Source organism: Rhinatrema bivittatum, chromosome 4 (assembly GCF_901001135.1).
Source record: "Rhinatrema bivittatum chromosome 4, aRhiBiv1.1, whole genome shotgun sequence".
Lineage (NCBI taxonomy): Eukaryota > Metazoa > Chordata > Amphibia > Gymnophiona > Rhinatrematidae > Rhinatrema > Rhinatrema bivittatum.
The window spans coordinates 20,028,876-20,054,273 of NC_042618.1; the positions used below are offsets into that span (position 1 = coordinate 20,028,876).

At 44.9% G+C, this 25,398-nt stretch overlaps 1 protein-coding gene across 4 annotated transcripts in view; it reads right to left on the minus strand.

Annotated features, from left to right (window-relative positions):
• Positions 1–25,398, minus strand: part of CCDC88C (coiled-coil domain containing 88C) — a 569,522-nt gene that overhangs the window by 397,479 nt on the left and 146,645 nt on the right. For all 4 annotated transcript variants that reach the window (XR_003856192.1, XM_029597798.1, XM_029597797.1 and 1 more), the window contains exon 4: positions 156–225. Coding sequence is in view for 3 of the 4 variants with exons in the window: in XM_029597798.1 (XP_029453658.1) it covers positions 156–225 (70 nt within the window). In the remaining variant the exon portion in view is untranslated. The remainder of the gene's footprint in view (positions 1–155; positions 226–25,398) is intronic.

Consider the following 25,398-nt stretch of genomic DNA (forward strand, 5'->3'; position numbering starts at 1 on the left):
TGCTGGCAGAAGGAAAGTAGCAGCCTGTTTTACAATAGAAAGTATATGGCTATGGACCTCAACACAGATCCCTAACATTGCCACCAAAATATTAGAAAGCCTATTAATGGGACCATGTGAAATTACAGTTGCAATACAAATGAAGAAACACTTACCAGACAGAGGGTCTTTTCCAATCAATAATACATTTGGCAAATTCATTACTATCAATTGCTGTAGAACCTCCTAAAACAAGGAAAAATATGTAAGATTTAAGTAAAAAAAAAAGAAAACCCAAGCAAACCTTTAATTCTCAATATACATGAGTGACATTTAATGGCTTTCTAGGCCATAATTTTAAAGCAGCATTTCACTTAGTCTGACAAAAGCTTGTCAAGATGAAATGTTTTCTTGCAAGTGATTATGGCAAAAAAGTATTATTTGAAGGAAACAATTACGAATTAAACAACAAATGGTGTTACCTTTTTATTGGGCTATCACCTAAACTTATTGGTTGACTTTTAATTCTACATATACAAGTGGACAAACATAGCAACCACAATTCTAAACAAAACACATTATTTATTTAGACTTTATCAGGAACCACTTAAAATGGTTACAATAATAAAATTACATCCATCCCCAAACTGATCACCCATCCAGCCCAAATTTCAACAGGTCATTCTTATATAAACTTTATACTGGAGGTAAAGTGGACAACATCCAATCCCAACCCTCCCTCTAATAAAGGAATTTTACTGTAATCCGCTTAGCATGTAGAAAATAAATGTTTTTAAATAAATAACTTTTACATATAGCCTTGCTTCCAAGTCCCATCCTATTCACTTCTCCAGCCCAAACCTTGAACAAGATATTCTTGTCAATTTTCTTTCAGAAAAAATGGAAAGGCATAATTTAGCTAATGTCCCCATTTTCAACTTGTCCACTTATCCAACCCAATCTCAAAGTCATTCTTGCTAATCTTTCCACCAACCCATCCAAATAGTTGTAAACATTACTAAACATTGTTACAATAAGACCCTTTCATCAACTGAAGGCTTAGTCAAACAGCCAAGATGATCTTTTCCCTAAAGCAAAAGTAGGAGAATTCTATCAGAAGTTAGCACCAATATAAACAAACACCTTTTTACTAATTTAACCTGAGAAAGTGAAAGGACCTGAAACAAGGTTTTTTTGAGGAATGTAAGGTTCTAGATGGTAACTAGACAGGTCTTTGTGAGAGAATGCTTGAAGGAAATAGCAAAGCTCTCTCTTATCAGAAGCTTATGTAAGAAGAGCTTCCTTTAGTTGCGATGAGAGCAATACTAGTCCACAGTATCCTGCTATATATCTTGTGATTTCTAAAGGGATGTGAAAACTCAAGGTCACACAGAATGCCTTGAAATAAATTAATGGATTAATACATGTCAACCATCCATCTGTTCGATAGCTACTTCTATTAAAACTTGCATACTATTTGAACAGCCAATATTCACCTTACATAGAAACATAGAAATGACGGCAGAAGAAGACCAAACGGCCCATCCAGTCTGCCCAGCAAGCTTCACATTTTTTTCTCATACTTATCTGTTACTATGCTCCAAATCATTGGTCACCTGAGCTCAGAAAACTTAGAGCCCACAAAATCTCTCCTGGATTCAAACAGATCAAGACCACGGCATACCAACTTTCACTGAAATTACAGGAGCCACGCAAACCAAAAAGCATTCTTTTTGCTAAGTTTTCTTGACAAGCCTGCAATTGTACATAACATAAAATGCTATTTAAGCCTTTAGAATACGCTCTCTCTCTAGACTATGAAACAAAGATGCTTCCCTGCTCAGAATCTATCCAGTGTTTTAGGTGGCTTACAATAAAACATACATAAACATATAACTCGGTACAGAGACAAACCCACTGAGATGGTTAATGCTCCTATAAACAGAGCAGGTAAACACTACAAGTGCAATGCCTCTGTCTGTATTATATTACAATCACAACCAGAGGTCCTATAGCAAATATGTTTCCATCCAAAATTTATTAAATATATTCAAAACACATAACCACCTATTCTAATACATAGGAACTCCTATCTAGACGGTACATATATTAAAACATTGTCAATCATTCATTACCCTACATACTCACTACCCATACATACTCAAATCATCCATACATCACATAAAATCACCCAACATGATCATTAAATACACTAATATACTATATCTTATCTTTCGAAATGTGTAGCGTACTACCTCACAATTTTATTACATAATTATGAAATGCACAAAACAATAAATGTTCTTGTATATGTATTCCTATCACCCGACGAAGATCTCGTTTCACCCGTGGATACGGGCTTCCTCAGGGACTACCTCTATACCCACACAACTCTGTCATGTTGAAGTGCCCGAGTCAAAACCTCTAATATCAGGTATTAATGATCACAGATATTCTTCTCATATTCACCATCAAAAATTCCACGTCTAGCACAGAGTCCTATAAAACACATAAATATCTTATATTAAACATATTATCCACCCTTCACAATAACCTAAACTCGTGTCAGCTAAATAAATAGACATACCTTAATGGCCACATCCCCGCCATAATTACAATGTCTCCACTGCTTATAACCATCCACTACTGTCTATTATGAATCACTGCTTTATATACATTGTTGCCTTCCAAACTTGTAAGCAGCTCCAGCTCTGCAAGCTTCCTTAATCTATAACCAATGTATTATTTAACATAAGTCAAACATAAGGTATTAAATTCCCCCTATTTTACTTTTATAAAAACTACCCCCCCCCCCCATATACCAAAATTCTAACCACAATACCAACCCAAACCTCCATAAGTCTAAAACTTACCAAATGCATTTCACATCACCTTTCAGCATTCCATATCACTGGTTACCACGTACTTATATGCACTGCCGCACCAACGCAATTCAAAAATGATCTTCTCTATTCCATCGCAATTCAAAACTGCTTCCCTTACTATTCCAAAGCGTCCCTTTAAACATAAGCCCTGCCAATCAAAATCGTTGCTGACTGCTTACCTAATACTTTCAACAAAACTTTAATATCCAACAAACCTTCTGCCACACACAACCTACATCCGGGTATTAGCAACATTAAACAAATGGAATCCACAAACTTTAATCACAAACAGACCTGCTGCCATGCACACACTCCCTCTGCATTTTAACAACATCAAAGAGCTTCAAAGTATTGTTAAAAATCACGGAGCTACTAACTTTCTATCCCCATTATAAAAGCTAACTGCTTACGTAATACATTCAACAAAGCTTTAATTTCCAACAAACCTTCTGCCACACACAACCTACATCCGGGTATTGGCAACATTAAACAAATGGAATCAGCAAGCTTTGATCACAAACAGACCTGCTGCCATGCACACACTCCCTCTGCATTTTAACATCAAAGAGATTCAAAGTATTGTTACAAATCACGGAACTACCATCCCCATTATAAAAGACCCTATTCCACCAATCAGATCTCCCCTGCTCTTATTTATTTATTTAACAGTTTTTTATACCGACCTTCATAGTAAATTACCATATCGGATCGGTTTACAGATTAACAAAAGGGAAAAACAACAAGAGTAACAAATCCACGTAAACGAAAGATAACAATGAGTAGGAATAAGTCAAAAATTACAATCAACAAGGGGAGAGAACTTGGAAGCTTGCAACAAGCTGGAAGGAAGATAGGCCGGTAAAAGAAATTTTACCATAGAAAGTACAAGTTAAAAACTTAGACGGTGTTTTAACCTTAATGACTCAGAGTCCATTTATTCCTTCATTGAAAAATGGAGTGCCAGACCGAGTAGCAATGAAGGCCAACTATTGATTGTCTGGTTCAGGGAAGGCTTGTTGAAAGAGCCAGGTCTTAAGTCCTTTTCTGAAAGTTAAAAGGCATGGCTCCAGTCTGAGGTTTGATGGGATACTGTTCCAGATCGATGGGCCTGCTATTGAAAAGGCTCTGTCTTTGGTCATAGCGAGGCGTGAGGCTTTAGTGGGGGGAACATTCAGAGTGCCTTTGTACATGTCTCTAGTTGGTCTGATAGAAGAATAGAGTTTAAGAGGTATTTCCAGGTCAAGTTGAAGTTGATGATGGATAGTTTTATGGATTAAGGTGATTGATTTGTAAAGAATTCTGTAATTTACTGGTAACCAATGTAGATTCCTGAGAATGGGTGATATGTGATCGTGGCGGCTGGTACTGGTTAACAATCTTGCTGCCGCATTTTGAATCATCTGCAGCGGTTTAGTAGAGGATTTGGGAAGTCCTAGTAGCAGGGCGCTGCAGTAGTCTATTTTGGAGAACAGTAACGCTTGGAGGACTGTCCTGAAGTCGTGGAAGAATAAGAGAGGTTTAAGTCGTTTTAGGACCTGTAATCTGTAAAAGCAATCTTTCGTTGTTGTGTTGACCATTTTCCTGAGGTTTAGTCGGTTGTCTAGAATCACCCCAAGATCTCTCACCTGTTTACATGTGATGTTAGCGTTGAATGATGTTGGTTGATGGATATTATCATTTGAGGAGATGAGGAGAAGCTCTGTCTTAGAAGCATTAAGGACCAAGTTTAAGCTATTGAGTAGATTGGTGATGGAAAGTAGGCAGTTATTCCAATGGGTGAGCGCTTTTGCTATTGAATCTGTTATGGGGATTAGAATCTTGCTACTACAAATAAAAAAACTATTTTTGTACACAATCATTAGTTCAAAAAAAGATACTAGATGCCAAACCATAAATTAACCATACCTGGTTTAATCAGGCACGTCCGCACCAACCACAGAAAAAATCCAATAAATCTCAATGCAACATTGTACACATACTGTAAATACATTGCCACTACTGAATATTCAAGATTTATTCTCAAGCATAAAATGCTTCCCATTCTAACAACTCATTTAAACCACATGGTTGGATTGTATTCCACTGGTAAATAAATTTCTGCTCAATCTTATGCAAAATGTGTTACATCACCCTGTATATTTATTTGACATTGTTGTATAACAAAAAATTTCAACTGCTCTACATCATGTCCTGCCTCAGCATTGTTTTGTGCATTTCATAATTATGTAATACAATTGTGAGGTAGTACGCTACACATTTCGAAAGATAAGATATAGTATATTAGTGTATTTAATGATCATGTTGGGTGATTTTATGTGATGTATGGATGATTTGAGTATGTATGGGTAGTGAGTATGTAGGGTAATGAATGATTGACAATGTTTTAATATATGTACCGTCTAGATAGGAGTTCCTATGTATTAGAATAGGTGGTTATGTGTTTTGAATATATCCAATAAACAGAGCAGCAGTGTTAGCTAAAAATCATAATGCTGCAAGCAGAAGCTTAGAGGTACACTCCAGGTTAGATGCTGAACACATAAATAAAGAAATATGTTTTCAGCTGTTTCTTTAAAAAAGTGAAATTGGGTTCTTTCCTAATACTTAAGCAACAGAACTGAAGGTTTACAGGGTAAGAAGTCTGTTCAGTAGGCTAATCTGAAAACAGGGAATGGAACCATCCATTTATCTTTAGCAGTGGTTCTCAACCTATTTCTCATCATGTCCACCTGATGGACAATGCATCGCGTGTGACACACTGCTCATTACAATCTACAAGAATGACACAAGGGAAAGATAAGAGTATGCTCTCTGAGTGCTAGAAGTTGGTGCTGTTCTGGTATGGGAGATTTACTATTTATATAATTTCTGTTCAAACAGTAACCACCTTACCTAAGAAAAGGCAGCACTGAAATTATTACACCAGGCCTTAAAACTCCAATACTTCTATTAGGAAAATGGAAGAAGCCAGGCTCCTATACAGCCCTACCTAGAAACTACATGCAGCAAAATACCTCATCTCAATCACACGTGCAGACCCTCGCCTAACAATAAAGAGACCATAAAGCATGACTAGAAACATGCAGACAAAAACTGCAACAAGCCAGAGACTCTGTATGCAGTAGAGATGTGAATCGTGTCCTCGATCATCTTAACGATCGATTTCGGCTGGGAGGGGGAGGGAATCGTATTGTTGCCGTTTGGGTGTGTAAACTATCGTGAAAAATCGTTAAAATCGTGAGCCGGCACACTAAACCCCCCTAAAACCCAACCCTTTAAATTAAATCCCCCACCCTCCCGAACCCCCCCCCAAATGCTTTAAATTACCTGGGGATCCGGCGGTGGTCCAGAACGGCGGCGGTCCGGAACGGTCCCCTCAATAGGATCGTGTTGTCTTCAGCCGGCGCCATTTTTCAAAATGGCCGCCGCAAAATGGCGGCGGCCATAGACAAAAACGATTCGACGGAGGTCGTTCCGGACCCCTGCTGGACTTTTGGCAAGTCTTGTGGGGGTCAGGAGGCCCCCCCAAGCTGGCCAAAAGTTTCCTGGGAGTCCAGCGGGGTTCCGGGAGCGATTTCTTGCCGCGAATCGTTTTCGTACGGAAAATGGCGCCGGCAGGAGATCGAGTGCAGGAGGTCGTTCAGCGGCGGTCCGGAACCCCCGCTGAACGACCTCCTGCACTCGATCTCCTGCCGGCGCCATTTTCCGTACGAAAACGATTCGCAGCAAGAAATCGCTCCCGGAACCCCGCTGGACTCCCAGGAAACTTTTGGCCAGCTTGGGGGGGCCTCCTGACCCCCACAAGACTTGCCAAAAGTCCAGCAGGGGTCCGGAACGACCTCCTCCGTCGAATTGTTTTTGTCTATGGCCGCCGCCATTTTGCGGCGGCCATTTTGAAAAATGGCGCCGGCTGAAGACAACACGATTCTATTGAGGGGGCCGTTCCGGACAGCCGCCGTTCTGGACCACCGCCGGATCCCCAGGTAATTTAAAGCATTGGGGGGGGGGGGGTTCGGGAGGGTGGGGGATTTAATTTAAAGGGTCGGGGTGGGTTTTAGGGGGTTTTAGTGTGCCGGTTTTCCTGCCCTCCCCCTTCCCCTGATTTACGATTTTTTAACGATAAATCGGGGGAATTGGTATTGTATCGTGGCCCTAACGATTTTTTGACGATTTAAAATATATCGGACGATATTTTAAATCGTCAAAAAACGATTCACATCCCTAGTATGCAGCGCAACAAAGGAAAGAGAAATCACCAGTCCTCATAAAATAAAGCAAGAAATATAAAATCAATAGCAGTAAAACCATACTAATAAAAAGAACAGATTTCAAAACAGTGATAAATAGAATATCCAATAATTAAAAACTCAAAAAAATTTCTAGACACCAATAAAATATTTCAAAACAGCAGACACAAAGACCCAATAATTAAAATTAATAAGGATTAAAAAATGCTCTGTTCTCCATACCTGGAAATAGTTGATTTCCAGGTATTCTGAGATTGTTGTGAATTAGGAGGGGGGGGTTGCTTGCAACTTTCTCCTCTGTCACACACATATACACATGCTCTCTCTCACTTACAGGCCTATACAGAAAAACACGCGGGAAAGCTGGCGAGCGCCCGCACAGGCCACTCTCCTGGGCGCTCGATTCAGGAGGGTAGCCTATGCAAATTAGGGCCCGCAGTAAAAGGAGGCGCTAGGGACACTAGCACGTCCCTAGCGCCTCCTTTTTGACAGGAGCGGTGGCTGTCAACAGGTTTGACAGCCAACGCTCTATTTTGCTGGCATCAGTTCTCAAACCCGCTGACAGCCATGGGTTCGGAAAATGGACGCCCGCATAATTGAGTGTCCGTGTTCCAACCCACGGGCCGATTTTTAAAAATTTTTTTTAAAAAATTTTTACTTTTTTTCTTCACTTTTGGGGCCTCCGACTTAATATCGACATGATATTAAGTCGGAGGGTTACAGAAAAGCAGTTTTTTTTCTGCTTTTCTGTACACTTCCCCGGCGCCGGCAGAAATTAACGCCTACCTTTGGGCAGGCATTGATTTCTGAAAGTAAAATGTGCGGGAATAATAGGGCCATCAACATGCATTTGCATGTTGCGGGCGTAATTAAGAACATAAGAAAATGCCATACTGGGTCAGACCAAGGGTCCATCAAGCCCAGCATCCTGTTTCCAATAGTGGCCAATCCAGGCCATAAGAACCTGGCAAGTACCCAAAAACTAAGTCTATTCCATGTAACCATTGCTAATGGCAGTGGCTATTCTCTAACAGGTCTATCCTGTAAAGTGCGGCCGCGTTTACCCTGCTCCTAAGCCGCGTTCTACTCACTTTCCGGCCGCGTTATCCCTTCCTGCGATCCTGAATCCCCTTTAACCTACTCCTACCGCCTCCTAAAATCCCCGGCCAACCCCTTCCGCACGCGGCATGTATATTGCATGCAAACGAGCGAATTAGCTATTCCCTAGCATCCCGTAACCTGCGCCCCGACTATCGCTATCTTTCCCTGCCGTTTTGTCGCACGTTTAACCTGCTAACTTACCGCCTACCCTTACCCCTGCGGTAGAGGCAGGGGTAAGGGTAGGAGGCAAGCTTTCCCCCAGCCCCCGCTCACCTGCCCCGGCCGCGATCACAGGTGCCGGTCTCCGGGGCAGCCCCAGTCCTCTCCCCTCCTCCCAAAGCAAAAAAAAAAAAAAAGCGAAAAAAACGTAAAAGCAAAAAGTAAGTCGCTTCGCCACTTCACACTGTCAGTCTCTTCTTCCCTCCTCCCGGAGCAAGGCTGCTTTTCGCGCCCTGCTTCGGGAGGAGGGAAGAGACTGACAGTGTGAAGCAGCGAAGCCCCGATCGGACCTCTCCTGCCTCCCGCTGCACGACTTACTTTTTTTTCCAGCCGTCCGTCCCGGGGAAGATGGATGCCAGCACGGGGGAAAGCGGCCCCTGTGCATGCAATTGGCCACTCAAGACGTGACGTCACATGCCATGACGCCAAACGTCGTGACGTCACGTCTTGAGCAGCCAATTGCATGCACAGGGGCCGCTTTCCCCCGTGCTGGCATCCATCTTCCCCGGGACGGACGGCTGGAAAAAAAAGTAAGTCGTGCAGCGGGAGGCAGGAGAGGTCCGATCGGGGCTTCGCCGCTTCACACTGTCAGTCTCTTCCCTCCTCCCGAAGCAGGGCGCGAAAAGCAGCCTTGCTCCGGGAGGAGGGAAGAAGAGACTGACAGTGTGAAGCGGCGAAGCAACTTACTTTTTGCAGGCGTCCATCTTCGCGAGCAGCTGGAGGCAGGAGAGGTCCGCCGATGTCCGGAGAGGGGTGCAAAAAGTAAGTCGCTTCGCCGCTTCGTACTGCCAGTCCCTTCTCCCCTCCTCCCGGAGCAAGGCTGCTTTTCGCGCCCTGCTTCGGGAGGGGGGGGGGGGGGGGGACTGGCAGTCCCGACTTCCTGGTATCTGTCATTTCAAATGACATTTGAAATGACAGATACCAGCGTGGCGTGAAGCGTTAGGCCCGTGCACCCAGGATACTGTGTAGGCGCTCTATCCAGTAAAATGGGTTGCGCGGGCCTAACGCTTCACGGACCCTTCTTAGACGCGGTTTACATTTGCATAAAATTATTGTTCAGGATCGAGCGGTAGGTGAGCTGCACTGTGCGTGCGGCAACCGGGGGTGCGCCGGGCACTAACGCAGCTCTTCCTACCGCTCGGTACTGGATAGACCTGTAAGTGAACTTAATAGCAGGTAATGGACTTCTCCTCCAAGAACTTATCCAATCCTTTTTTAAACACAGCTATATTAACTGCACTAATCACATCCTCTGGCAACAAATTCCAGAGTTTAATTGTGCGTTGAGTAAAAAAGAACTTTCTCCGATTAGTTTTAAGTGTGCCCCATGCTAACTTCATGGAGTGCCCCGTAGTCTTTCTACTATCCGAAAGAGTAAATAACCGATTCACATCTACCCGTTCTAGACCTCTCATGATTTTAAACACCTCTATCATATCCCCCCCTCAGTCGTCTCTTCTCCAAGCTGAAAAGTCCTAACCTCTTTAGTCTTTCCTCATAGGGGAGTTGTTCCATTCCCCTTATCATTTTGGTACCCCTTCTCTGTACCTTCTCCATCGCAATTATATCTTTTTTGAGATGCGGCGACCAGAATTGTACACAGTATTCAAGGTGCGGTCTCACCATGGAGCGATACAGAGGCATTATGACATTTTCCGTTTTATTCACCATTCCCTTTCTAATAATTCCCAACATTCTGTTTGCTTTTTTGACTGCCGCAGCACACTGTACCGACGATTTCAATGTGTTATCCACTATGACACCTAGATCTCTTTCTTGGGTTGTAGCACCTAATATGGAACCCAACATTGTGTAATTATAGCATGGGTTATTTTTCCCTATATGCATCACCTTGCACTTATCCACATTAAATTTCATCTGCCATTTGGATGCCCAATTTTCCAGTCTCACAAGGTCTTCCTGCAATTTATCACAATCTGCTTATGATTTAACTACTCTGAACAATTTTGTATCATCTGCAAATTTGATTATCTCACTCGTCGTATTTCTTTCCAGATCATTTATAAATATATTGAAAAGTAAGGGTCCCAATACAGATCCCTGAGGCACTCCACTGTCCACTCCCTTCCACTGAGAAAATTGCCCATTTAATCCTACTCTCTGTTTCCTGTCTTTTAGCCAGTTTGCAATCCACGAAAGGACATCGCCACCTATCCCATGACTTTTTACTTTTCCTAGAAGCCTCTCATGAGGAACTTTGTCAAACGCCTTCTGAAAATCCAAGTATACTATATCTACCGGTTCACCTTTATCCACATGTTTATTAACTCCTTCAAAAAAGTGAAGCAGATTTGTGAGGCAAGACTTGCCCTGGGTAAAGCCATGCTGACTTTGTTCCATTAAACCATGTCTTTCTATATGTTCTGTGATTTTGATGTTTAGAACACTTTCCACTATTTTTCCTGGCACTGAAGTCAGGCTATAACCGGTCTGTAGTTTCCCGGATCGCATCTGGAGCCCTTTTTAAATATTGGGGTTACATTTGCTATCCTCCAGTCTTCAGGTACAATGGATGATTTTAATGATAAGTTACAAATTTTTACTAATAGGTCTGAAATTTCATTTTTTAGTTCCTTCAGTACTCTGGGGTGTATACCATCCGGTCCAGGTGATTTACTACTCTTCAGTTTGTCAATCAGGCCTACCACATCTTCTAGGTTCACCGTGATTTGATTCAGTCCATCTGAATCATTACCCATGAAAACCTTGTCCATTACGGGTACCTCCCCAACATCCTCTTCAGTAAACACCGAAGCAAAGAAATCATTTAATCTTTCCGCGATGGCCTTATCTTCTCTAAGTGCCCCTTTAACCCCCCGATCATCTAACGGTCCAACTGACTCCCTCATAGGCCTTCTGCTTCGGATATATTTTAAAAAGTTTTTACTGTGAGTTTTTGCCTCTACAGCCAACTTCTTTTCAAATTCTCTCTTAGCCTGTCTTATCAATGTCTTACATTTAACTTGCCAATGTTTATGCTTTATCCTATTTTCTTCTGTTGGATCCTTCTTCCAATTTTTGAATGAAGATCTTTTGGCTAAAATAGCTTCTTTCACCTCCCCTTTTAACCATGCCGGTAATTGTTTTGCCTTCTTTCCACCTTTAATGTGTGGAATACATCTGGACTGTGCTTCTAGAATGGTATTTTTTAACAATGACCACGCCTCTTGAACATTTTTTACTTTTGTAGCTGCTCCTTTCAGTTTTTTTCTAACAATTTTTCTCATTTTATCAAAGTTTCCCTTTTGAAAGTTTAGCACGAGAGCCTTGGATTTGCACACTGTTCCTTTTCCAGTCATTAAATCAAATTTGATCATATTATGATCACTATTGCCAAGCGGCTCCACCACAATTACCTCTCTCACCAAGTCCTGTGCTCCACTGAGAATTAGATCTAAAATTGCTCCCCCTCTCGTTGGTTCCTGAACCAATTGCTCCATAAAGCTATCATTTATTCCATCCAGGAACGTTATCTCTCTAGCGTGACCCGATGATACATTTACCCAGTCTATATTGGGGTAATTGAAGTCTCCCATTATTACTGCACTACCGGGAGGGGGCGGGAGGGAGGGTTGGACGCGCCATTACCCCTTACTGTATAAGGGGTAAAGGTAGTGCGTCGAAAACACGTCCAAACCAAAGCACACTGTACTGTATCGGCCTGTTACATAGGCTCTCAATCACACAATTACACCCATGCTCTCATACACACAGGCTCTTAATCATACATACACATGCTCTCTCAATCACACACTTACATTCATGCTGCCTCACACACATAGGCTCTCAATCCCACACAATTGCTGCTCTCTTTCACACAAACAGGTTCTTAATCACATACATAAAGGCTCTCGATCACTCACTTATATACATGCTGTGACATACACGTACATCTCAAACATAAGCTTGCTTGCTCACTCTCCCTCCACCGAACTAGCGGCAGCATCAGCCTCCTCCTCTTTCCAGACCTCATGGCCTCGAAAAAAGGAGTCCCATCAGCTGCGGGGGCTATTGATCCTCTGATTCCAGCTCTCCTGCCATGTTCCACCCAGGCTATCAGCATTTTAAGCCCAGGCAGAGGAAGAGTTCCATTTCGCTGGGGCAGGGGGAACAGCTGGGCGCCAGTAGGGGACCAGGAAGCGTGGAGAGAAACCTGCATGAGCTTAGCGACACACTGGTGGGATAGAGTTTCTCAGTCTTTTTGAGAAGAGGGGATGGGCGGTTTAAGTGGGTGAGGTTTGGAAGGGAAATTTATGGGGGGTTTGTACAATTACTCTAGGGATGTTGCTGGGTCTGTATGGGCTTTGTTGTGATTTTATTGTTGGTTCAATGTTGGTAGTTTTCATATTGACTAGAAAAATAGTTTAATAAAGATTAAATTTTAAAAAAGAAAGGGTGACAGATGTATGGAAAATCTCCCTAGTGGAGGTGCTGGAGACAAGAACAGTATTTGAATTCATAAAAGCACAGGACAGGTACAGGAGATCTCTGAGGGAGTGGTAGGGATTGAAGAGCTGAGCAGTTGTGTGAATGGGCAGACTAGATAAAAATGATAGAAAAAAAATCATACGGCCTATGTTTCCGTAAAACAAGTAGAAGATAAAAACATTTCCAAAGTGCAGGAGAGACATCTGAAAGATGTTTTCCATTACAAACCATTATCAGATATTCACAAGGGGAGGGGCCAGAATCCTTCTTATTCCCTGCCCTACCCCAAGACAAATAATTATGCATAATAGTAAAAAAGAAAAAAAACCCCCAAAACAAAAATGTTTTAATGGCATTTAATCACCCCACAATGTAAAAATACAAAGAGCACCACTATATCTTTATCTATTTATCTCTCTCTATATCTATATATATATATATATATATATATATATATATATATATATATATATATATATATATATATATATATGTTGCCTATCCTATATATATGTCCAATGATGGCGTATTCACTTATGCTGCCTATCCTATATATATAGGATAGCCACTGCTATTAATTGCATCAGTAGCTTGGGATCTTCTTAGAGTTTGGGTAATTGCCATATTCTTGTGGCCTGGTTTGGCCTCTGCTGGAAAACAGGATGCTGGGCTTGATGGACCCTTGGTCTGACCCAGCATGGCAATTTCTTATGTTCTTATATTTACATATAGGATAGGCAGCATAAGTGAATACGCCATCATTGGACGCAGTGAGAGATGGATAGGGACAAACCAGTGATGAGTTATGCCATTAAAACCACATAATGTGATACTAAGAGATAAGTTATGGTCAGGCATAACAAACAAGTCTTTCTTTTTTTCAATACTGTACTGTAATACTAGGGATTAACAATTCATGAAGTGTAAACTTTATATTTATATATTCATAGATAGAAATGTGTTATACAAGAGTTGTTGTATTGTGCTCAAACATATAGGGTGATGTATTGTGTTGGCATAAAGGGTGTAGATGTGGGCTTTGCTTAAGTACAGAGGGTGATCACAGTTAGTGACAGCTAGAGAACAGTTAGAGTCGAGAGATGAACAGGGGTTTTTAGGTTTAGGAATTGTATATTCTGTATATTAAATTTTTGTATGAGGATTTTGTACTGTATGCAAACAAAACATTTTTATAAAAATTCTCAATAAATATGAATTTTTATTTTAAATAATTGTGGTATCAAATAATATAATTGAATACAGGTGCTTTTTCCTTCTTCCCCCTTTAAGGATTTCTTTTTACAGCTTATATCAAGCACTAGTTAGGTAGATATTGCCGAATTTTTGTAGATATATATATATATATATATTTATTTATTTATTTTTTTAAAGGACTTGACTCACAAGAGGCTCAGTCTCACAATCCAAACATCATGTGTCAAAACACTAAGGCCTTTAAGGCATCACTTATAGTTTTGCAGTTTTACAAAACCTGGTTCCAAGATAGCCCCCATGGGATGCACATAGTGAGATAGCAATTGTAGAAGTATATATGTAGGATGCCAGTCCCTTACTGCCAAGACCATAGGCAGTCTGACCAGGGACTCAAGAAACACAGCTACAGACCTGCCAAGGCTCCTGTGGCAGTATTTCCCTTCCCCTTCATTTCTGGAGCTCAGCAGCAGCAGAAGATTGGTTGGGAAGAATTGAAAGAACTGTATATACCATATGGAACAGCCCTAAAGATGACACGGTAAAATAAAATACTAGAATACAACTTCTGGTTTGAAGCTAGTGGTCTCAGTTACACCCTCTGAGCCGGAGTAGACATAGGTAATGACTTCTAAAAAGTGTAACAATGTATTTTTGTGTCAAACACTTTGCTAAGTGAAATAAAATGGTCCTTTGTTCACTTAGTATGTGAACCTGTTGAACCTCAGTAATGACAGCAAAAGGTTTATCTTCAACAAGTCAGCACATGCCAGGCACGACCAAACCCTCTGTATAAACAAACATTAAGCAGTCCCAAAGTCCTATGAATTAACTGTACATCAATGCATTAATAAGACAGCCAAATCTGTTTCTTTTTCTTCGTTCTGGAGGAAGCAAAGTCAGTGCATGTGTATTAGGCACCTTAGGTGAACCTTACAGCCTTGTGCCAAGCCCCACACACAAATAAATATTATACATTTATGACAGATTTTACACAGAAAAGAACATGCAAAGTACAATCTTCTGTGGTAAAATATATCACTTACAACATGTACTGTATATTATAATCACAAGCGGATTGTGATACATTACAGGAGGACCTTGCAAGACTGGAAGATTGGGCATCCAAATCGCAGATGAGATTTAATGTGGACAAGTGCAAGGTGTTGCATATAGGGACAAATAAAAGAAAATTATTCCTTACCTGCTAATTTCGTTCCTGTAGTACCATGGATCAGTCCAGACAGTGGGTTATATCCCCCGACCAGCAGATGGAGTCAGAACAGAGTTTGAGAGTGTCAGCATATAGAGTAGTGCACCCTCTGCTGGAGCTCAGTATTACGTATAGCAAAGCCCAAAAGCAAAACACAACATTTTGGAACCAGATCTATCCCCAAAAAGGAACAGAGAAAGATATAAGTAAACAAACGGTCAACGGGACCACCAACAGTCAACTTGTGAGGAGCTGAGAACAGTAACAATAATCAGAGACAAACAGAATGAAAGTTACCTGGAAGAATCCCAGCAGGACCTAATGAAACCCCTAGTGGCGGGCATCTGGACTGATCCATGGTACTACAGGAACGAAAATTAGCAGGTAAGGAATAATTTTCTTTTCCCTGTACGTACCTGGATCAGTCCAGACAGTGGGATGTACCCAAGCTTCCCTAAACCGGGTGGGGTCCTGAGAGACCTGCTCGGAGAACTTGATCGCCAAAAGAACCCGTGCACTGAGGCGCCAGGTGTAGTCTGTAATGTCTGGAAAAAGTGTGCAACGACTTCCACGTCGCCGCACTGCAGATTTCCTGGGAGGAAACGGAGCGAGATTCCGCCCAGGACGCTGCTTGGGATCTCGTGGAATGAGCCGACACGCTGCGAGGCGGCACCCGCCCCGCCGCAATATAAGCCGATGAGATGGCGTCCTTTATCCAGCGCGCAATAGTCGTCTTGGATGCCTGAGAACCTCTCCTCGGTCCTGACCAGAGGACAAACAAGTGATCGGATACCCGGAAGTCATTGGTAACCTCCAGGTAACGGAGCAGCACACGCTTGACGTCCAGGAGCCGGAGAGACCGGGGTTCCTCTGAAGCGAACGCTGGAAGCTCCACCGTTTGATTGACGTGGAAGGCCGAGACCACCTTTGGTAGGAAGGATGGCACCGTACGAAGGGAAACCCCGGAGTCGGAGAAACACAGATAAGGGTCCCGGCAGGACAAGGCTTGGAGCTCTGAGATCCGGCGAGCAGAAGAGATGGCTACCAGGAAAATAGTCTTGAGGGTCAGGTCCTTGAGGGAGGACCTCCTCAGGGGTTCAAAAGGAGGGCCCGACAGCGTTTGCAGCACCAAGTTGAGGCTCCAAGAAGGGAAAGGATCCCTGACCGGTGGCCGTAGGTGTTTGGCACCCTTCAGAAAACGTGCGATATCCGGCTGAAGGGGTAGAGAGCAGTCCTTCTGTACCAAGACATTCAAGGCCGCCACCTGAACCCGGAGCGAATTATAGGAGAGACCCTTATCCAGACCATCCTGTAGGAAATGAAGGATCAGCGGGACAGTCGCCTCCATGGTTTGGACCCCGCGGTCGGAGCACCAGGCTTCGAAGACCTTCCAAACTCGAACGTAAGCGACGGATGTCGAAGGCTTGCGGGAACGAAGCATCGTTGAGATCACTGTCTCCAGGTAGCCTCTGTGGCGGAGACGGCGCCATTCAAAAGCCAGGCCGCAAGACAGAAGAGTTCTGCCTGCTCGAAAAATAACGGCCCCTGACGCAGAAGATGGGACAGGTGAAGTGGGCCGTCCACCGTCAATTGAAGTAGATCTGCGAACCATGGCCGACGGGGCCATTCCGGGGCGACGAGAATTACAGTCCCTCGATGATGTTCCAACCTGCGGAGAACCTTGCCGACCAGAGGCCAAGGAGGAAACACAGAGCAGTTGATCCGACGGCCACGGAAGGGCGAGGGCATCCACCCCCTCCGCGCCGCGCTCTCTTCTGCGGCTGAAGAAGCGTGGAGCCTTGGCGTTGAGAAAGGTCGCCATTAGATCGAGGCGTGGAGTCCCCCAACGACGGACGATGAGATGCATTGCCTCGGAGAGAGCCCACTTGCCGGGGTCTAGCTGTTGACGACTCAGGAAGTCCGCCTGAACGTTGTCCACCCCGGCGATGTGGGAGGCCGCTATCCGGGCGAGATTGCTCTCCGCCCACTCCATCAGGGGAGTTGACTCGAGGGAGACATGCTTGCTTCTTGTCCCCCCCCTTGACGATTGATGTAGGCCACGGTGGTGGCGTTGTCAGAGAGGATCCTCACCTCTCTGTGTCGCACCAGGGGAAGAAAACGCTGAAGAGCGAAATGCACGGCTCTCGTTTCCAGGCGATTGATCGACCACTTTGCCTCCTCTGGCGTCCAAGTCCCCTGCGTGGCGCTTCTTTTGCAGACGGCGCCCCATCCCGCGAGGCTGGCATCGGTGGTCACCACCACCCAATTGGGAACCTCGAGCGAGACTCCCCGAGCCAGATGCGAGGGGACAAGCCACCAATCCAGGCTTTTCCTGGCTAATGGTGGAAGCGGCAGGATCACCTGATACTCCTGGGAGACTGGTTTCCAACGGGATAGCAGGGACGCTTGCAGTGGACGCAGGTGTGCAAACGCCCAGGGTACCATGTCGATGGTGGAGGCCATTACTCCCAGGAGCTGCAGATAATTCCAGGCGGTTGGTTCTTCCAAAGCCGAAAACAGAGACGCGTGCTCCCTCAGGGCTTGCGCCTTGTCCTGGCGCAGGAACACCATACCCCGCCGGGTATTGAAGCTCGCTCCTAAGAAATCCAGGTGTTGTGAGGGCACAAGGGAACTCTTTGGAAGGTTCACCACCGAACCCAGAGAGCGTAGGAATTGTACTACTCTGGCCACTGAGGTCTGACCATGTGAGAAGGACTTCGCTCGAATCAGCCAGTCGTCTAGGTACGGATGTACTAGGATACCCTCCTTGCGGAGGGCCGCCGCCACCACTACCATGATCTTTGTGAAGGTCCGAGGTGTAGTCGCCAAACCAAAGGGAAGCGCCTTGAACTGAAAGTGTTGACCGAGAATCTTGAAGTGAAGTTACCGCCGGTGAGCCGGCAGGATGGGAATGTGCAAGTATGCTTCCGAGAGATCCAGTGAAGCGAGGAATTCTCCCTTGTGCACTGCGGCAATCACTGATCGAAGAGTCTCCATGTGGAACCGGCTGACCCTGAGGGCCTTATTTACCTCCTTCAAGTCCAGGATGGGCCGAAAGGAACCGTCCTTTTTGGGAACGATGAAGTAAATGGAATAGTGGCCCAAGCCCACCTCGAAGGGGACGGGAACGATGGCCCCTATTTCCTGCAGTCGGTCTAGTGTTTGTTGAACCGCTATCCTCTTGAGATCCGAACCGCAGGGGGAGAAGATGAACCGGTCCCTCGGGGGGCGGACAAACTCCAAGGTGTAACCGTCTCTTCTGGTGTCCAGCACCCACTGGTCCGTGGAGATAACTGCCCACTCCTTGTAGAAGTCCATGAGGCGGCCTCCGATCCGGGGAGGTGAGAAGTGGGCTCCTTTGGCATCATTGGGATGACTTTGTGGGCGGATTTCCCTGCCCTGGACCCTCTCTCGCGGGCCTCCGCCCACGAAAGGAACGAGACCAAGGCTGGGATCTTGTCGGCTGTATCCGGGAACCGGACTGCCGGTAAGACCTATAACGTCGCTGTGCCCTGGCCCTGGTTCTACCGGAAGTAAATAACCTGAAGGAACGCTGTCTATCCTCCGGCAGCCGATGCACCGAATTTTCCCCCAGTGACTTGATGATCTGATCCAGGTCCTCTCCAAATAAAAACTTCCCCTGAAAGGGGAGGGAGCCAAGGCTCGACTTGGAGGAAGCATCCGCTGCCCAGTTGCGAAGCCACAAGAGCCGTCGGGCTGCTACAACCGAAACCATGGACCGCGCCATTACGTGAAAGAGATCATACAAGGCGTCCGCCCCATATGCTATGGCAGATTCCAGATGGTCTGCCTGGGCGGCCTCTTCAGGGGGCAACTCCTGAGAGGTGAAAAGCTGCTGTACGCAGAGTAAGCTGGCCCTTTGTGTGAGCGAACTGCACATCACGGCCCGCATACCTAGGGCGGAGACTTCGAAGACCCTCTTGAGGAAGGTTTCTAGTTTAGAGTCCTGCGTATCCCGCAGGGCTGTTCCACCCGTGACCGGGATGGTCGTCCTCTTGGTCACTGCCGACACCACTGAATCCACCTTGGGCACCTTGATAAGAACCAAAAAGTCCTCAGGGAGCGGGTATAGCTTTTCCATGGCGCGTGTGACTTTCAAGGACGCCTCGGGAGTGTCCCACTCCCTGATGAGAAGCTGTAGGAAGGACTCATGGATAGGGAAAGCCCTTGCCCTAGGACGGAGGGCGGCAAGTACTGGATCCCCTTTGCGAGAAGAGGTGGCGCAGGGATCGGCGGATCTGGAGGTGGATCGAGGTCCAGCTCCTGAATAATATGGTGGCTGAGTTCATCCAGCTCTTCTTTTTGAAAAATCCGTAGGGCTCGAGGGTCGTCCCCCTCCGTATGTCCATCCGGATGCGCCTCCGGGGGTTCCAGGGAGTCGTCTCTCACCGGCGAAGCCGCCCCCGTGGTACGCCGAGGTGGCACAGGAGAAGGACCCGGCAGGGATCCAGGCGTAACGGGCGAGGCGGTGAGACCAACAGCAAGTTTAGGAACCTTGGGGAGAGGGGCCCCCAGGGGATTCGGCGCCTGCGCTCCCATACCCTGCAAATAAGCCATGTGCATTGCCAGAATAAAATCAGGTGAGAAAAACGGGGAGCTGATTGGAATCCCTGGGGGGGGGGGGGGACCGTCCTGGGAGCCCCGGTCGGGCAAACCCCCCGCCGGGGGCAAAGCCTGTTGAGAGCCAGTGCAACCAATCCTGTCTGCATCTGGGAGCGAGTCCGTCTCACGCTGTCCCCCTAAAATGGCCGCCGTTCCCGCCAAAGGCGGCGTCGTGGCTGGCCCGCGCCGCCCGAGCTGAGGAGGAGGCAGGTCCGAAATCGCACCGGAGAACTGCAGGTTGCCTTCCCCGTCGGGGAAGCACCGCTCACAAAGCCCCTCCCTCAAAAATTGATTCCCCGGTTCGCCGCAGGCCTCACACCTCGAGGACCGCGGCATGTCAGCACTGGGGAAAAAGCCTCGGGGGGGGGGGGCCCAAAAACGAGCTAGTGCCGCGGGGGGGGCCTGAAATGGCCCTAACACCCCGCCGAAGGGGTCCAGGAACTGCGGGGGGAAACCCCCGTTTCAGTTGAGCACACACCCGCGGGCGGAGCTTGCGAATCGCGGGACCCACAAACGACGCGTGGAGCGGCTGGAATCACCGGCATCCACGGGGCACCACCAAAAAGAAGCAAACCTGTGGAGAAAGAAACTCAAAAAAACTTCCACCTAACCCAACGGAAGAGGAAAGGAGTACAGAATAGAGAAGGCCGAGCCACAGACACACGCCTCCTCAAAATTTGAAAAGTCTTTTTTTTTTTTTCTTTTAAATTTTAAGGATCCAAAATGAAGAGAAACATAAGACAGGGAAATACTGTGGAGAAAAAGAAAGAAATAACCAAAAATGAAGAAACCCTGTCAATCTGGGGGAGCTAGTGGATCCCCCTGCTCACATCTGCTGGAGTCAGAAGAATACTGGGCTCCAGCAGAGGGTGCACTACTCTATATGCTGACACTCTCAAACTGTGTTCTGACTCCATCTGCTGGTCGGGGGATATAACCCACTGTCTGGACTGATCCAGGTACGTACAGGGAACCCTTGCTGTAGTTACCACCCAGGAAGAAGATCTAGGCATCATAGTGGATAATACTTTAAAATTGTCGGTTCAGTGTGCTGCAGCAGTCAAAAAAGCAAACAGGATGTTGGGAATAATTAGAAAGGGAATGGTGAATAAAATGCAGAATGTCATAATGCCTCTATATCGCTCCATGGTGAGACCGCACCTTGAATACTGTGCACAATTCTGGTCGCCGCATCTCGAAAAAGATGTAGTTGGGATGGAGAAGGTACAGAGAAGGGCAACCACAATGATAAAGGGGATGGAACAGCTCCCCTATGAGGAAAGGCTGAAGAGGTTAGGGCTGTTCAGCTTGGAGAAGAGATGGCTTAGGGGGATATGATAGAGGTCTTGAATGAGTAGATGTGAATCTGTTATTTACACTTTTGAATAATAGAAGGACTAGGGGGCACTCCATGAAGTTAGCAAGTAACATTTAAGACTAATCAGAGAAAATTCTTTTTCACTCAACTCACAATAAAGCTCTGGAATTTGTTGCCAGAGGATGTGGTTAGTGTAGTTAATGTAGCTGGGTTCAAAAAAGATTTGGAGAAGTTCATTAATCAAGTTTACTTAGGGAATAGCCACTGCTATTAATTGCATCAGTAGCTTGGGATCTTCTTAGAGTTTGGGTAATTGCCATGTTCTTGTGGCCTGGTTTGGCCTCTGCTGGAAAACAGGATGCTGGGCTTGATGGACCCTTGGTCTGACCCAGCATGGCAATTTCTTATGTTCTTATATTTACATGCACTGCTGTGGTGCCAACCAGAAAACCCTGCAAAAAAAGTTAAAAAGCAACTTGGAACTCTTATGGTATTAGGCTTATTTTAACATATTAGATGTGGGCTTGGATCTCAGAAAGCCATGAGTAAACAACTTCAGTTACAATATAGTAAACCTCAATAAAAAACACTAACTGCCAGCACTCAAACAGTAACAATTCTTCCTATGAAAAGGCAACACTGCAAATTATACACCAGGCCCTAAAATACCAATGCAACTCCTATTAGGAAAAGAAGGCAGGCTGCTACACATCACTATATAAACTACACTTATATATGCAGAACATAGACCCCTGACAAATACAGAATAAAGAGACAATCAACAGAAACACAGATACAAACTGAATTGGAAACCAGAAGAAGCCAGACTATATGCAGTGTAATAATGGAAAAACAGAAACATCATCATCCAAATACAATTGCACTCTCAGAAGTGTTGACCAAACACACCCAGCATTATTTTTTGATGTTTGGCCAAGGTGGATGTGTCGATGGCTCCTAAAGAGTAGAGTTTTTGAACACCTTGGATACTTTGGTATGCTTTGATGGATCCTTTGAGACACGTGTCAAGGAATCCAGCACAGGTCAACAATATTATGTCTGTTGCATCGGACTTGCCATGGATCCTTGCATTGTGCTTCACAGGATCATGTGATATAGGATTCTGAATACCATGTGACTGAAGGAAAGATGCATCAGTATGCAAAGTTGTACGCTTCTGTGGCGTCAGAGCATCAAGCACCAAGTGCACTGGAGTTGTCGTGTGCATTGGTGCAGGCACGTTTCGTGCATCAAGCGCTTTGATGTGCCATGTATCAATTGCATCAGTTAGCAATGAGTAGGCTAAAGCAGTGCATCATGTGTTGCTGATGCTGTTGGTGTCAATAGCGCAGATGATTGCTGCGTCGATGGTGCATCCTGCTTAGAATGTATGTGCTTTTTTGATGCAGGCTTTGATGCTGCTTTGACTTTGATGCAAGGCAGCTGAAAGAGCTTGACTATGGCTTCGGCCTGACGGAAGAGTTTTTGAGGAGGTCCTGCTGAACTCTTACCAGCGAGGCAGATTAGACTGCACTGCAGGATGAGGACCTCCTGCAACTTCAGATAAATTTATGCAGTTTCTAGATAACGAAGGACCCTGGATCTCTACAAATGCAGGATCATTTGTCTACAGGCACAGCAGTTTTTCTGGTAATGTTCTGGACTGAGGCATCGCTAACCCAATTCATGAACATTGCTGAGAGACAATCTTTCCACAGATATGACTTGCGATATTGCTCACTGTAGTTGATTTCTTCTTTTAGCCAGACATGGTGGAAGAGAAGGCCACATTTCATCATTATGTTTTGTTTTTTCAGTAGAACTGAAAAGTGTTGTTGTGGAGCTACAGCAGCAGCAAGGCAGCTTAAGAAGAAACTGAATAAAAAATTATTGAATAAAAGTTAAGGAGAAGAAAAAAATAGAAGAGTGAGATTGCATCCATGCTGTGCTTGGACAAAAAATGACAGACATGCAGGAACTCCCACATATTCTCAGTACATCTCAAAGTTCTACTACCTTGACAAGACAAGCGCATTTGGTGCCACTGGATGACTTCACTGCCTGCTTATCAACAGAAAAAAAAGCTCATATACAAACCTTTAAACATTTTCCAAACACCAATAAAATATTTCAAATCAGCAGACAGACACCACCCAATAATTAAAACTAATGGACAAAAAAAAAAAAAAAAAAAACCTTCTCCTGTTCTCCATATCTGGGAACTTTTGAGTTCCAGGTGTCCTGAGATTGTTATGGATTAGCTGGGGGTGGGAGGGGGCTTTATAATTAAAAATGTTTTTTCTCACTCACTTTCTCTCATATACATATTCATCTCTATCACCCATGGACTCCCCCTTTTCTTTTCACCTTCTGAGCACTAGCTACAGCAGCGACAGTGTGGCAGAGGGGACTGCTCCTTTTCCTTCCTAATGTGCGAGAGTGACACTGCTTCGCTTCCCATTTCTTGCCTCCCACCACGCGGGCTGAGACAACGCTGCTCCATATATTTTTTTCCTCCTATCATGCTATGCTGATCGGACGCTGCTTCAGCTCCTCCTTTCTTCCAGACATCCAAGCTCTTACTCCTTCCAGCTGCGGTCTCTCTTCCCACCTATACAGGCCTGGAAGAGAAAGTCATGTCACATAGGCCCACAAAGGTGGGAAGAAAGGGAGGCCAATACCATGTCACCCCTGAAAGTGTGGCACTCTAGGTAGTGGTTCTCAACCTTTTTTCAGCCAGGACACACCTGACAGATGGCTCTCACATGTGTGACACACTGAACATGTGACCATCACGGGGCTAAACAGATATACATTCTGCATCCTCAGGAACCCCCTTGACCGCCAACAATAGGTGCAGAGCAAAACTAGGGCATTACTCCTACAACTCACCATAAAAAAAAAAAAAAAGGTTATTCTGGTTCTGATGACATCTCAGTAAAAGCAAAACAAACTCCCTTTACTGGCAGGCACAATACCCCTCCTTATGAAAAGACTAGTTTACTACTAATGCATGTCCTATTGAGAAAACCCAAAAAATAAGAATGATACAAATGCCTACATGCTAGTAAGATACCTCACCTTGGACACACACCCAGAACTGACCTTCACCAAGTACAGAAAGACCATAAATTATAAATCTGAAGACAAACTGGAATGGAAAACCAAAACAGCCACTCTGAATGCAGTGCAAACCTGGAGAAACGGAAAAAAATATAGCACCTACCCTAGTCCCAAAATCTGCAATAATGCACACAAACTAATCTACACAAAGTTACACTTGCATTATGGAACACACTCCAACAACAACCCAACCTATGAAATGGCAATACTACAAATATTAAACCAGGCCCTAAAACACTAATACACTTCCTATTAGGAAAACAGAATAAGACAAGCTGCCATAGATCCCCACATAGAAATAATTGTAAAACTATACTATTAAATGTTACAAAATAGCTGATGAACAGAATTACATCCAACAATTAAAAACGCATAAACATTATTAAAAAGTGTCCAAATATCAATAAAATATTTCAAAACAGCAGACATCACATAATACCCAATAATTAAAATGGCAGTCAATCAAGAAAAATAAACTTAAAAAGCCACCTATATTTACCCTCTCCAGCAACTCTCCTACTCCTTTCCCTTGCAGACCAATAGCACTCACCAGAAGCAGCAGTGGCTACTGAAGCTGTGTTCTCACTGTCCTCTTCCTTAGGGCCCACAAACAGTCACTCACACAGTCTCTGACACACACAGACCAGTACCTCCCTAACCAGTCTCTGTCTCTCACACACATACTCCAGTCACCACCCTGACCAGTCTGTCTCTCACACACACAGTCATCTTCCTGACCAGTCTCTCAAAGAAACACATCACCTCCGACCAGTCTCTCTCTCTCTCAATCACACACAAATGCTCTTGCTCCCATTCTACTACAGGCACACAAAGCGGCCACTCATGCACCTATTCTACTACAGGCACACAAAGCGGCCACTCATGCACCTATTCTACTACAGGCACACAAAGCGGCCACTCACACACACAAGCTCACATGGAGCCTCTTCTCACTGTTTGTCCCAATAAGCCTGGCCTCCGCTTTTCAGCCGCCACTGGCCTGACCTCCAGTGGCAGCGCACAGATCTT